Here is a 14718-nt window from a genome sequence, read left to right as displayed (position 1 = left end):
AGATACTCATTGTGTAAGTTTCATTGAACTGAGAACACCACAACTATTTATCTGCCTCCTCAACTGGCAATGCCTCTGCTCACCCGAACACTGCACCAGCGACATTAGTTGGCTGAACCGGACCAAAATGCCTGCTAAATATGCTCTGGATGCCATAAAGGTGCAACCCCAACCTAACTCTAATGGTCGAGCAATGCAGGTGCTTCCTACACTATGATCAAACTGACAATGAAAGGTACTGTACTACCCAAACAAAAAACAGTTTGGGGACCAGGCCCATACTAACGTGGACTACCAGGGTGATTGTAGCGCAAGGAGCAGGTAATCATGTTGTTCCAGGGGCTATCCTATGCTAGTGCTGAAGATGCTGGTTTAGGAATATCCCTTGCATGATATACAGTTATGTTCCCTTGCCTTGAGTGCCTGACTGGGTATATGTGGTATCCTGACTTATTTTGGCCCTAGTATCACACTAATCTAAAAGTCAGACATAGTCAGAGGCCTCTCCCTCACTATGAAAGGTCCTAGACCTATTCTGTGACCTGGAGAAATACACCAAGCATGCTCCCATAATGGACAGAAGACTGCTGTCCCTGTACTGGGTATAGCACATAAAGAGGTGATGGCAGCATAACATGTTTTGAGACCAATAGTGTAACCAGGCTTTTTTATCTCTGTAATTGTGAATGTAGCCTTTTGGTTCCCTTTTGTGTACAGTTTTGTTGTTATGTGAATGCCCAGAATGTTATGCTAACATTCTCTGTGTATGTTGAGTGAGTGAAGTGTGTGTTTAGCATATGTACAGTAGTAGGATTATGTGTGTGAGTGAGTCTGGATACTGAAGCCAGTGGGATCCATTTTGGGTGCTCCTGGTTTGGCATGGGACATGACGGAGGAAGAGGACAGCTTTCTACACAGTGGAAGTTTATTGCCTCAATTTCTCCAGCAAGAGGGTGGAGTTCCAAATACTGAACTGAGGAGGACGGAGATGGAGCTACCTTTAGAAATTCCAATACAACATGTGTTAGCAAGTGGCTGCTGAATATCTTTCCAAAGCTTTGCCATTTGATTGATGTTCAGGATGATGGGAGGGACTGTAGTTTGTGTCATGCGATGTGAGGAGATTTCTAGGCCAGGCCTGCCCTCTTGTCTGTCCCTGATTACTGCTCCAGAAAGGCTGGTAATAGCCAGGTGCAGAACCTCACACCTTATTGTGCCTGTGTTCTGGTTGCTTCAGTTTGGAGAAAGCCCAAATACTACATGCTGTGAGAAGCATACCTTTACTTAAACACTGTATCTGGAGAGCATCCTGAGGACACTTTAAAGAACCAGCCCAAGGTGGTTCTGAAATTTGATGCACTGAATAACCAGCCCCTGTCTGCCTAGAAAATGTGTAAAAAGTTGGAGCCATTCCAAACCTTATGGGTTTGTTTTGGATCCAAGTCCTTCAGGATCAAGGAAGGAAGTGCTCCACAGAGAACTTAAAGGACTGGCTTGTTACCAGGGTTAGTATCTACCCGACAGCTAGTCTGCCAGAGGTAAGACATCAATGTTTTAGAAAACAATGGTTCCTATGTGGCCAGAAAGGTCCAAAGAAAAGGCAGTGCCAGAATTAGGGACAATGCGATAGAGTCGAGATTGATAATGAATATCTCAGGGAGTGATAAGTCATATGAACAGGGACATGTAAATCAAAATAACGTTTGTTATTTATTTTATGAGAATATGCAAGAGAAAATTCAGGTACTCACATAGGAAAGTGACAACCAGCATGACGTGATAAGTGGGGGTGACTTTAAAATATAAACATCGCATTGACAACACATAGAAGAACTCCTCATTAATAAATTATACAAAGTGTACAGAGTTCTTGCTGTAAGGGTCGATGGCGTTTCGATCTCAGCTATTCAAGATCATCTTCAGGACATAGCAATTGTGAGCAAGCTGAATTCAAAATCGGGTGGTGCCGGGGAGCAAGAAATTAAGCAGAGCGCCGGGTTCTGTGCCCCCAACAACCCTCAGCAGCCAAGGGGACTTCAGTACGGGTAGACAAGCAATACTTCACCCACTCATGGAACTCCCCTAAATTTGGCATAGTTTTTTGGCAACTCTGCGGCATTCCACAGATCAGTGAGCTCCGCGAAAGCCTACTTAGGGTCCGATTTCTACCTGCCTCTATAGTTTGTTTTCTAACTATTTAGGGTTTGCAGTGTGAAGTGCTTCAGGGTGACACAAGCTGTCTTGAAGATGCATCTTCCTTCTATGGGGAGTCAACTGAGACTCTTGAGAACAGGTGAGATGTGGTCAAATCTTTTGGTACATGTGAGGAGTCTAGCAGCTGCATTAAGATGTGTTCATTGAGGCAAACGGTGACTTTTCGGGGTCCCAGTGATTATGGCACTGCCGTGGTCAAGTCTCCAGAGGACAAGTGATTGCACTACAGTGTTTAGGTCTTCAGGTGCAATAAATGGTTTTATTTTCTTGAGATGTTTTAGGGTGTAGAGCGCCTCTTTCGCTGAATTGTTGATGTGTTCTTTCATTGACATGTTTTTGTCTATGATGATTCCCAGTGACTTCATGGAGTTGAAAAGTGTGAGAGAACAGTTAAGAGCGTTTATGTTCTTCAACCATTCTTGAATTGGCAAAGGCTTGCCATTGGGTGAAAAGAGTAAATGTTCAGTTTTATTGGGGTTTAATTTTAGGTGATTGTTGCTTTGCCAGGTTTGTATATTGTTTAGTGTGGTATTCAGATGCTATATGTCATTGTGGAGTAATATTTTGTAGTAAAGTTGTGCTTCATCGGCATATAGGTGATATTTCACACCTGCTTGCTTCAGGATCACTTTGAGGGGTTCCATGAAGTGGTTAAAAAGGGTTGGAGCAAGGATGGAGGACATTTTGGGACTGCCTCCAACCACTGTAGACCTCTGCCTGGGGGTGAAGACTATGCCGTCAGAGATACATTAATTGAGTTCTAGAGACTCAGGGGCTAACTTCCTTTCTACTGTACTACTAGGGGTAAGATCATAAACTCATGAACGGATTGCACCTTTGACTTGTGGACACTAGAATCTGCTCATGGGTCTGATTCATACTTCTTCCATTGTTGCTGGGGCAACAAGCTTATCAAAGGTCACGTGGTGGGAGATAGCACAAGGTGAGATCAGCCGGTATAATACCACAAGTAAGAATTGTGACCATTATCCCTACCCTGTATGCTGGATTGAAGCATGTAGGATTGCTGCAAGAGTAATAAAGTGCTAGGCTGGATAATGAAGTTATTGAATATCTGTTGGTTGATTGTTGAATTATGAGCTTTTACCTCCACCTTACCTCTCTGAGAATTCTATGACTGTTCGTCCTTGCTACCTGGCAAATCAAGTGGTCCAGGGTACAGAGCTTTAGCAGGATGGACCACAGGACACCAGGGACCAACAACCTCAATAACCATGGTGGAGACCCAGTATCTTAGCCCATGCCTGTCTGTTGTTCCCAGAACAGCGTTTGACTGAAGGCTGTTAGTATTATCCAGTGTAGCTTGTTGCTTCTAAAACAATTATGTACAGTATTATATGTGTGTGATCTAAGTAAATTATTTTTCTTTTTTAAACACTAAGTACTGGATGAACATTGAGGTCTGATCTGCATTAGCTAATGTGTTGAGTTCTGAGTCTCTGTCCTCATACCTTCTCTATGAGCATGCCTTGGACTGCTTAACTTTGCTACCATGAGGGCAGGGTGCTCATGGAGTGCACTTGTTGTTGAATTTTGGGTTCAACAGTTAAGTTAAATCCCAGGTAACCAGTGGTAAAAGGCTCTGAGTGTTGCAGTTGTAGCACAGTAAGCCCTGAAAAAGTTCCCACCAATTTTTATGTAGGATACCTTCGCTTAAGTCTGATTTGGATACTTCCACTTGTCGCCTCATTATTTCTGTCTTGTCAGTGTTGACTGTGCACCTAGTAATGTGCCATAAACCTCCTTGTGTGTGGAATTGAGCATATGGGCTGTGTTACCTATAATCTGATGTCATCTGTGAATAATACAATACAACTCTAATCTGGTTTCTACCTTTACGACACCAATGCCTTTGTTGCCTCTAATAGTTTCTGGAAATAGATCTATGACCAGATGACTAGCTGCTGCTAAAGAGTTTTAAAATGAAACAGGAACGCCCCTGTTTCGCATGGTACATGCCGTTACTTAGAGAAACCAAATTGGGAAAGATTATGGCAGAGGAATAGCTCCATCTCAGTCAGACAGGAGCTGAAAAAGGCATTAAATAATTACAAAAAAACTTTTGCCTCAGCTTAAGCTGACTTTTCACCAGTAAGTTGCTGGCCTCATAGATTTCTTCATAAGAGATTTTTGACATATTTTGTTCCTTTTTCCCCCCAGAACTGTGCTAAACTCACTGTCAAAATTTCAGAGGAACTGTCCAACAGACTTTCAGATTATTTTGAAGGAAAAAAAATCACAACTATGTGTAATTCCTTGGCAATATCTGAAGAGGCTCTGCCTTCTCAAGCACAACCCATTACGGTGTCTGCTGATCTGAACTTGGTACAATCTCAACCAAGTTGCAAATACAGATCCAATCTAACTGCCATTAACCTCATTTTACTCAATGGTTGGAACACCTGGGTCAACCTACCTCACATCAATTCATGAGGATTGCCATGTCAATTTCATCTGGCTCTCCTCTTCACTCCATCTCTCCAGACCAATGGAAAGAGGATATAGTTCCTCTGGTCCCTCCTCTCCTAAAAGTCTAAATAGTCATGCTCTATTAGAAGGCAAAAAAGGCACTGATAGTACCAATGGTGAAGAAGCCTACTGCAAACCCAGATGTTCTTTCCAATATCAGGCCAAAATCCCTGCTGCTGTTCTGAGTGAAGATTCTGCGTAAATATGTGAATTAGCTGTTCTTCATTTTAATGGAGCAAAATCAGATTCTAGACCCAATTCTCACCCATCTCATAGCAATGAGACAGCTCTGCTGTCAGTAATAGATGATTTGCATATGTCAGTAGACAGAGCTGTACCTACAGCACTTGTGCTGTGGGACCGGTCTGTTTCATTTGACACTGTTTCACATTCAATTCTGTCTACCAGACTGCAGAATTGGCATCTTTGGGAACACTAGCTAGTGGTGTCATTTATACCTGGAGAAAAGGTGTCAAGGATTATATTTGCCTATGTAAATGGCAGACATCAAGCCATTACACCAAGGAGTACCTCAAGAATCTGCTTTATCCCAACCTTTTTTCAATATCTATAATTTATCTCGGGCTTAAAATTATTTGATCTTTTGACCTCAACTAAATGAACTATCCAGATGACACCCAGCTAATCATTGCCATGGACAGGTTGGGTGCTACCAACTGTGAGTACTTGCGTCAGTGCATGTTGGCGGTTTCATTTTGGCTTAAACATAATGGGGCAGATTTATGAGCCCCTTGCGCCACTTTTGTGTCACTTTTTCCATGTTAAAAGTGACTTAAGATTAATTCTAACAAGATGGAGGTCGTCTAGATTGTCTATTCTCAACTAACTTGCCCTTTCGCATCTGATTTCTTGCCCTCCTCTTGGCCACTCATCCAGGTCCTGCAAAAGCTGTCAAAATCTAAGCTTTACCAAGAACCAGAAATGTCACTAGCAATGCAAGTTATCCACTTAATGACAATTAAGAAGACCTTACAATTCCTGTCCAGCCCCACTTATCATGTTGTTATAAGGGAAACCATGATAGCTTCCTAGATTACTGCAACTCTCTGTTTCTGGGACATCCTATGGAAACGTACTCAAACGTTACAGAGAATTCAAAATGCAGTGTCCATATTGGCCTTGTACCTTCCATATTATGCCTCTGCCCCTTCTGCCCTCAACAGCTTACACTGGATTCCAGTGTACAAAAGAATCATTCTCAAATTCCTCTGTCTCGTTTTTAAGGCTGTCCTAGGAATAGTAACTTCCTACCTTGGGGCTACATTTAATATCTGTGTCCCTGCTTGCTCCCTTCTGCCCTAAGATACCTGCCGAGATTCAAACGGGTTTGCTGCTGGATAAGGCCTTCTCAGAAACACCACCTAAGCTTTCGAATGATCTCCCTTGAACTTTATTCAATAAAGTTGATCTGCTGTGCTTTAGGAAAGACGTAATGACCAGGCTACACAATTATTAATTTAATGTGGATCCAGTAGTCTCTGAAGCACTAGGACGCCTTTTTTTAGGTATTTGCTTGCTTAGAAAACTTATAACATAACATTACATTGTTGTTAGAACTAACCCTGTTGCATTTTTGTTTTAATTATAGAGGTGGAGTATGAAATTATAATTTGTCGACAAAAATTTGCAAATGAGAGAAAACTCACAAATTCATAATATTGCAAAGATTGTCCATTTGCAAGACATCATTTCCAGGTGAAATTTCATGCAAAACAGTTTCCAAGGAAATGTTTGCCACAAAAACTGCTCTTTTTCTATGATTTTTTCCTGCACAGCCTATTTTTGGGGACACTTTGACCCATATATTTTAAACTTCTGCTAATTTGTGAAGTTCGTAATGTTTTAAGAAAGACTGTATGGAGAAGGTAAATCCCAAATTTCACACTACCTCATTTAATTAGTGTGGATGACGACCCTGTAGACTTTTAATTAAAGTTTCTGAATCCTAATGAAGTATAGTTTTCTCTAACACTTCATTCAGGAATAACCATTGTGCATTGTTAAATGATTTCTAAGAATCCAATTTCTTAATCATGGTTTCCTCTGTTAAGCAGTCTATTTGGGATTTATAGCAATGTTTTGCATTGTCTCAGCCTTTTATCCAAATCATAAAGCCAGTTGTGCTTGAATATATGGAGCAGGATTAATTATTCAATTTTGTCTACCACACGTTCCATCATCATTTGATCTGTTTGATAGGCGTCTGAGATGATAAGATGCACAGTCTGAGGGGCACTTCCTGGCTTAGGAAGGAATGATAATTATAGCCCAGCAATGATTTAAGGGTGGACTTCTAAGTGGTCTACAATTCATTAATCCTACCAGCATTTCTAGTACTAAGGCTGTTCTACATATTTTAATGGGATTTTGATGTTGGTTATTAAGTTCTAATATTCTGTCAGACATTCATCTCTTGATTTTGAAGTTTTCTACATTGAGCTTTTCATTTACTTTGATCACTCAGCCACTTGATAGGATCATAAAATCCTAAAACAGTTGTTTGGGTATCTCCTACCTGTTTCTGTCTGTTTCATTGTGTCACAGTCATTGTGCCATAGAGGGTGAAGAAGGAATCCCACTGTTTGCGGGTCATTGTAATGGTATAACAGATGTGGGTCATGTAGCACGAAAACCACCCTCCATGTCGGATTTGGCTGGATTTTGCAGGCTAAGAAGCTGCTCAATTTAATGCCTTTTTTTGTATATTTGGGTGACATAAGTAAGTCCTTTTTATGCGGTACATGTATGATTTGGTTAGACTATCCTGAGTGCCTTGCTCTCCTAAATCTAGTGTGTTATTTTAGTGATTGTTTTATGCTTTGAGAAATATTCAAAGTGTCCCGTAACTTGACATATCTACGTTGTGTCCCATAACAGTGTGGAGTATGTTACTTCTAAGCCTTTATCTGTGTCAGATAGCTTCTCAGTTAGGGAGGGGGCAATGGGTGTATGAAGATACCCCCACTATGTTTTCCTTCAGTGTCAGTACATTTCAGCTTTATAGAAGGGGGGTTAAGATCAGAGACAGTTTTGTGCATTGTAGCTGTTGTGGATATTTGTTTTTATCCTTTAGTGCAGAACACAGATATGGTGAATGTATAGATTATATGTTGCTGAGTACTATGTTAATCTCACATAATCAGGTGCTTATCTGTGTTACATGTCTTTGAGGGCAAGTCTTTCCATTAATGTTGTCCATGAAGAAGACACCATTATGGCAGCAAGCAATTTCCCTGTCTACTGGAGACTGTAGGTTTGTGTCAAAACCTTTCCCATATATAACCCCATACCCGGGATATAATGTAGTAATAACTGCCATATGTTTAGGAGAAGGTTGTCTCCCTTTCTTGTTTGGAACACACATATTTATTTATAGAATTGGCTGACTATGCATTTGATATGTATGCATCATGTATCTACCAAGATGATCCATGTTGAGCTTAGTTTTGGTTACAACTTCATGCAACACAATATTGAAACCTCTTGGGGGCTGATATTTTTTCCTTTTCCCCCTTCTCTATACATACCCTAGAGTGAAATCCCTTTTATATGCTATGCACTTAAGTCTCCGTTTTCCTCTGGCATTTGCTGCTTTATAATCTGGCCACATTTCTGCCCCATTTGTTCGATCGAGACTTCTAAGTCCTGCATATTATCTTTGTTGTTTCCTAGCAACAATTACCAGTCAATGATTTTCCTGCCCCATTATCTCCAGAAGGCAGCTAATTCGTGTTTGAGTTCTATGATATTTGTCTCCAGGCTGATACTACCGTTGGTTTCCAGTTTGGTACATTGCTTCTGATCGTTATGTCTGTTTATCTGGCACCTCAACTACCACCTGTTACAGTGTGGTGTGCAATTTCTGTTGACCTTTGAGGAATTTTATCTTTTGTTTATTGTCTCATGTCATTGTTAGTAGATTATGCTGGCATTATATCTATGTGTTGGTCTTAATAGCTTGGCAAAAGGTATTAGAATGGTGGTTCTCTTTTTCGTTGTGCAGGGCCAATTAACTCTTTTCAGGATCCATTCACTTAGGAACTTAATAGTGTTCTGACATTCATGCTCCGTTGCTTTAACAAACACCCAGTTTAGTTTTTTAGGCTTGACATTCTTGAGGCTGTGTTATGGCATATACTTGTGCTCAGGCCATGGTGATTGGTGGTTAGCCGATACATGATGTGGAATATCTTCTCAATAGGACCATTTTTACAAACACTTGGGGCATGATGCCCCTACCATCCTTACCTCAAGTTTCTGTATTGCAGGACATTTTCGTATGAAGGTGGGTGCGTACAGTCTCAGTGGTGTGGAGGGCTGATTACAAGCTTGCTTCCTACTTCCCCAGGCTTGGTCTTTGGTGGTGTGTATAGTGTGGTGGAAGTTGGAGACTTTACAATCGTTTTGGGCTGCACTCCACTGCATATTCCTTAGAGCAACTTGATAATATGGATGCTCACAACTAACCTATTATGTCTCCCCTGACAACATTAAAGGGACCATCTACTGTAGGAAGAAAAACACACACCTCTTTATCCAGTTCTGCATCTCTAACAAGGGCCAGCAATAAGCATTATAGAATGTTGCTTTTGTTTGATGATGCCAGATGGGGTTTTGACATGCACTGTAATATCAGTCACTGAGTAACCCATTTAAATCCCTGGTCTGGATCATCTAGTATCTGTGGCAATTAGACGAGTGAAAAGATATGAAACCAGGACTTCTGCTAGGTTCCTGGAGGGCGTGGGGCAGGGGAGACTTAAGTTGCCTTGCATACCCCTGAGTGTCATAGTTTTTAGCCTATCATCTAACCGTGCTCAGCACCTAGGCTTCAATGGTCTAAGATGCTTCTCGGTTTTCTGCATCTTAGTGGAAGGGAAGCAGATCCACTATTTGTCACAATGATTCCCGTTGTGGGTAGGGTTTGCCTGAGTGCCCGTCTGTTCACCAGGGACCCAGCTGGGACCTTCTTCCACTCAGGGGATGTGCTCAAACCTGTCTCTCTTTGAGGTTCAGATAAGGTTAATCTGGGTTGACACTCATGTAAAAAACAGAAAGAGATGTGGGAGAAGATGTGCTTTCATTGGTTCTCCTAGGTGGTGCGGTCGTCAGAGGCTCCCTAGTTTGCTTCCCAATGTTCTAGCATTAAGTCTTCCATCCACTCAGTTTTTGGATTTTTAGTCTGCTTTTGGTGCTACCCTTCAGTTCTTTAGGAGAGAGGTTCTGTTTTTCTTTTAAGTTTTACACCAGATTTCTCCATATCTGGGGATCCTGGCCACCTCCGTTTGGGCCTACAATAAAGGGGTTCCAACATTTACACCTGAAAAGTCCAACTGTTTCACTGGACCCGCTGACGGTCATGTTCTGTCTCAGTATTTTTCGAGTTCTGATTACATTTAAATTGGCTATATTTTATAAAAAAAATTGAAGTCAGATAAGACAGTTATCAAGTTAAAAATAGAATTTTCATTATGTTGAAGAGGTGTGTAAGGCATCGATATAATTTATGCTCATGAATATCTATCAAAGAATATCCAATTATGGAAAACTGAAGTTGAGTCCCAGTTTTTTTGAAGGATGGGGCGTGGCTCTTTCTGTACAACGATACATGGGTATCATACCAATTGCAGATAGTAGTTACCTGACCAGGCAGAAATAGCTTCTTGCTCCACCATTAAGGGGTGCCAAGATACTACAACTTTGAAATATGACCGAGTGATGGACATAGGTGCAACGTATTGCTGTAGATTTAAGCTTATGTAGCTTTAACAAATTCTTTCACCCCTTTGATTAAATCCCTTGAAGCCATTCTACCTGTCTCTCAGTCTAATCTGTGATTCTGTACTTAAAAAGCAATAAATGTGTGTGTTTGTTCTGTTTTAGGGTTCATTATCCTATTGCTGTGGAATTTGGGTTGTGCATCTATATTTTAATTGCAATAAAAAAACGTGGACAATTTGATTGCGAATGATACGTGATGGTCAGTCTTGGCCCGTCCCCTGCCAAAGTGGCGGGGCAGGCTGGAGGTGGGAGCTGGAGGGGAGGGGTTGATCGGGGGACAAAATAAAAAAGTAAAAAATAAAAATACACTTACCAGATCCATGCCGCCTCCCCCGTCCGCTCCTTCCTGCTCTTCCTGCTGCTTCTGGGACAAGCTCCCAGACTGCATTGCAGCCAATCATGATGATGCAGGAAAGCTGCATCATGATTGGCCTTAGCGCTACAACTTTGCGCTGCCAGGCTGACTGCGAGCCTGTGCCTGCTTTCTTCAGCCCCAGCAACACAGCTGGGGCTGGAGAAAGCTTTACTGCAGGTGAGATGTTTGGCTGGCCTGAAACGGTCGGCCAAACACCTCATGCGCAGTGAAGAGACCCCACCACAGTGTCATCACCCTGGACCCCCCCTCCCCCAAGACTCGTCAGAGTCCTGGGGGCGGGTCCAGGGGGATTGAAATAAAATGATGATAAAATGGGTTAGAAACCCATTTTATTATCGATGTATTTGCGGATTGTGGCAGGGAGTGGCGGCACTCCTCCGCCCTAATGGAGTGGTCGTGTCCGGTGATGGTGAGCTTTAATTGAGGTCTGGAAAATACACACACACACAGAGACCACTGGATTAACATCAATTTTAGTTAGCAAAACAGCTTCACAAACCTGTCCCAGGAACTTCATCTTTAACGAAGCAAGGGGTGTTGCATACTAGTGAATCTAGCCATCTATATAAAAGACAGTAATACGTTTCTTATGGCATATCTCCCTCGTATACAGTAAAAAAAAAAGCCAAGGTTGGAAGACATTTGTCAGATTATGCTTTTATCATTGTATGGCATGGTTGTTCATCCTTTCTTCTTGGTTCCACCCAGATCACACAATTGAAGATTGAGAACAATCCTTTCGCAAAAGGTTTTCGAGGCAGTGATGATATGGAGCTGCACAGGATGTCCAGGATGCAGAGGTAACAACTGCCATCAGCTGATCCCTCTCGTTAAATGAAAACCATATTCTTTTTCCATTTTTTCCAGTATAAAAGTTTATGAACTTAGCTGGTGTTCAGTGAAACGGGAGTTTTGGGAATACCTTGTGACAATATAGAAAATACAGAGGGCATGATTTAGAGTTTGGTGGAGAGAAGATAAAACATCTGTGTGGCGGAGTACTTTACTTCCACCATACTGAGGGTCCTCCGCCCAACAAATTTAGCGTTGTCCACTGGCCCTGTGTTAAAGGTTTTGCGGAGGTAAGTCAACATGACGGTACCATCCATCAAACTTTTAACATGTTTTTGTATTCACAAAAACAAAATTCCAAAGCTGGGTTTTGTTTTTGAAAACACAAAAACGAATTACCTCCACACCATGGGTTTTTGGTGTAGGGGTAATTTTGTAGTTTTCACTGCCCCTTACTGCCTGGTCTTAACCGGCGGTGACGGACAGTGTAAACTAGCCATTTGACTGCTGACTCTAAATCTGGTGGTCGAATGTCCCAAACTCAGCGGCCCTTCTTCTGTGGGCTCATTGGAGGAGTATGCCTGTGACAATGACTGAAACGTCTCTGTCACTGTCATAATTAAGGTTCGCAAGTCTGTGAATTATGCGAGTGGACCTTCTGTTTGGCAGAGAGGGTACTCTGTTGCCATTGCGATGGAGAACCTTCTCCACCAAACTCTAGATAAGCCCCTAAGTAAGTAAATGAAATGAATTTGCTAAAAAAATTTGAGATCAAATTCCATACTATATGAACATATTGAGAAGTATGGGTGAGGCTTACACTATATCTTTTTTTGGAGCACATCTATGGCTCTAATATGTAGAGAGAAGAATTTAAGTGGATCCAAGTAAAGCATGTGAATAAGAGAGGACGCATAGTCTTCATCTTTTATTGGTAGTAAGAGCAGAATGCAGCTGAGGCTATCTTGAAGATTATTCATAATTTTATGATGGGAATATTAGGTAATAACTTTATAGTCATTATGGAGGCTGGCATGCAATCCAAGTGATCCAGATGGGTCTCGGAATAAAAAGAAGAGAACTCTTACAATGGAATCTGTGATGGTTTATACTAAATATCTCTACAAGCTGCTTTTCTAGGGAGCATGCCAATAAATTCTACAGAAGGCCTGTACAAATTCATCACCCAGAAACACATCTTCAGTATTCTGCTCCTCATGGGACACTTCAGTAATCTGTCCCTCATTGAACCCTTCATGAATATGCATAAATTCCACATTTTTTGTTGTACTGATAAATATATGCAGGAGCCCTAAGGGCTGCAAAGCATTTACATTTTCTCATAGGTGTGATAAGATAACTTTTCTTGATTAATGACTCTTTTCAATGTGCAATTAATGGAGTTATAGAGTTATTAACGAAAATCCCCTCAGTGAAGAAATTTAGTGTGCCTTAACATTGTTCTAATAATTAAGTACACTGAAGGGGTTTCCATATGTATCACCAGAGAATGTTATAAAGAGACTTCTGTATGAGTCACAACAAAACTCTTAAAAGTCCCCACCAAGAAACATTCATAGAGTGCATCATAGAGGCTATCCTGAAAATAATAACAGGTATCCATCAAGTTTGATAGGAGGCTTCCAGTGAGATCACTCTGAGGATATATTATGAAGCACGGTGCCGTTTTCATGGATTCTGCGATGCTGTTCATAAAAGAGTATTTTTCAATCGAAATCTCAAAAAATCTCATTTTAAGCATCACAATACAGGAATTCAGGAAAGCTGCATTTGAAATCGCGAGCTTCATGTTTGTTGTTATCTCGTGCCATATACAAAGTAAACGTTAAAAGAGTTCAGCACAGAGCAAATCACAGTGTTTATTATAGAGCTCAAAGAAGGAAAATTACAAAGACACATTTTGAAACTCATCCTGGAAATTATAGATTGATTTAAACTGGACTAAATCACCGAGCTACCAGCAATCCCCTAATAGCAATATTTGTGCTGCATTGAATAATACAAAACAATAGTACAGGCTGAGAGCTTTGGCATCTGAAGAACAATGTACTTATCTTCAATAACGCGCTTTCTTGTAGAGATTCGAACTGCGGATTCTTCTTGATTTGAATACTCCCCCAGGCATCTGACTGGGTCTGGAAAATCTTCAGAAACTTCCATGCAAGTGGCGCTGAAACAACATTACTCCACACTGGATATGACATGCGCAAGCAGGTACAGAAGCCACCCTGGCACACTGACATCAGTTGCATTCTTGAAACGTAGGTGCCCACAGATGTGCAGTCAATCAGGTTTGCTGAGACCCTTGTGCCGATTATTAAATTGGGATCTTTTTATGCAAAGAGACCAGTTCACAAAACGGGTGGTAGGATATTAAGGAAGGAATCTGTGCTTAGATAGACTCTCTACCAGAAGACTGTTACGGAAGGGAAGACAATATTCTTTGATGGACTTTTTATTGCAGATTCCTCGCCTTAAGAATAAAACCCCAAACAATATCTTCTAAGTTGTGGGCCCATGAACTGGCTCAGACCAAAAAGTCCTGTAGAACCAGGCTGGCAAAGTGTCCTTCTCAGCCCACCAGATTGTCTGGACAGTATCGCTTTGTGAATGTATGGAGGGACACCCACGTCGCTGCCTGGCAGATGTTCAGAACTGAGACCCCTCGTGCCAATGCAGTGGTAGCAGCCTTGGCTCTCAAGAGGCTGCTTTTTAACCAGTACAAAGCAGATTTTAATGCAGAGCACAATTTAGCACCAGATGGTCATCTTCTGCACAGCCTTGCCTTTCTTCACTCAAGTGAACTCAATAAAGAGCTAATCAGTAACCCCGTGGCCTTAGGTACGAGCAATGTAAAAGTGGAGGGCACTTTTCAGATCCAACCGGTGAAGCCTTTCCTTCTTAGAGGGGTGAGGCTGAGCAAAGAATGCTAGATGGGTGATGTTCCAACCAACATGTTACTACTTTCTGAAGGAACGAGGATCGTATCTGCATGACCAGGTATTGTAATATGGATTGACAGA

General features: G+C 41.5%; 1 protein-coding gene across 5 annotated transcripts in view; it reads left to right on the top strand.

Annotated features, from left to right (window-relative positions):
• TBX5 (T-box transcription factor 5) overlaps positions 1–14718 on the top strand; it is a 476135-nt gene that overhangs the window by 380033 nt on the left and 81384 nt on the right. For all 5 annotated transcript variants that reach the window (XM_085633551.1, XM_085633552.1, XM_085633550.1 and 2 more), the window contains one exon: positions 11591–11682. In XM_085633551.1, the coding sequence (XP_085489677.1) occupies positions 11591–11682 (92 nt within the window). The remainder of the gene's footprint in view (positions 1–11590; positions 11683–14718) is intronic.

Source organism: Triturus cristatus, chromosome 11, assembly GCF_964204655.1.
Source record: "Triturus cristatus chromosome 11, aTriCri1.1, whole genome shotgun sequence".
Taxonomy (NCBI): Eukaryota; Metazoa; Chordata; class Amphibia; order Caudata; family Salamandridae; genus Triturus; species Triturus cristatus.
The sequence above is the reverse complement of the archived record's forward strand: the minus strand, read 5'-3'. Positions and strand labels throughout refer to the sequence as shown.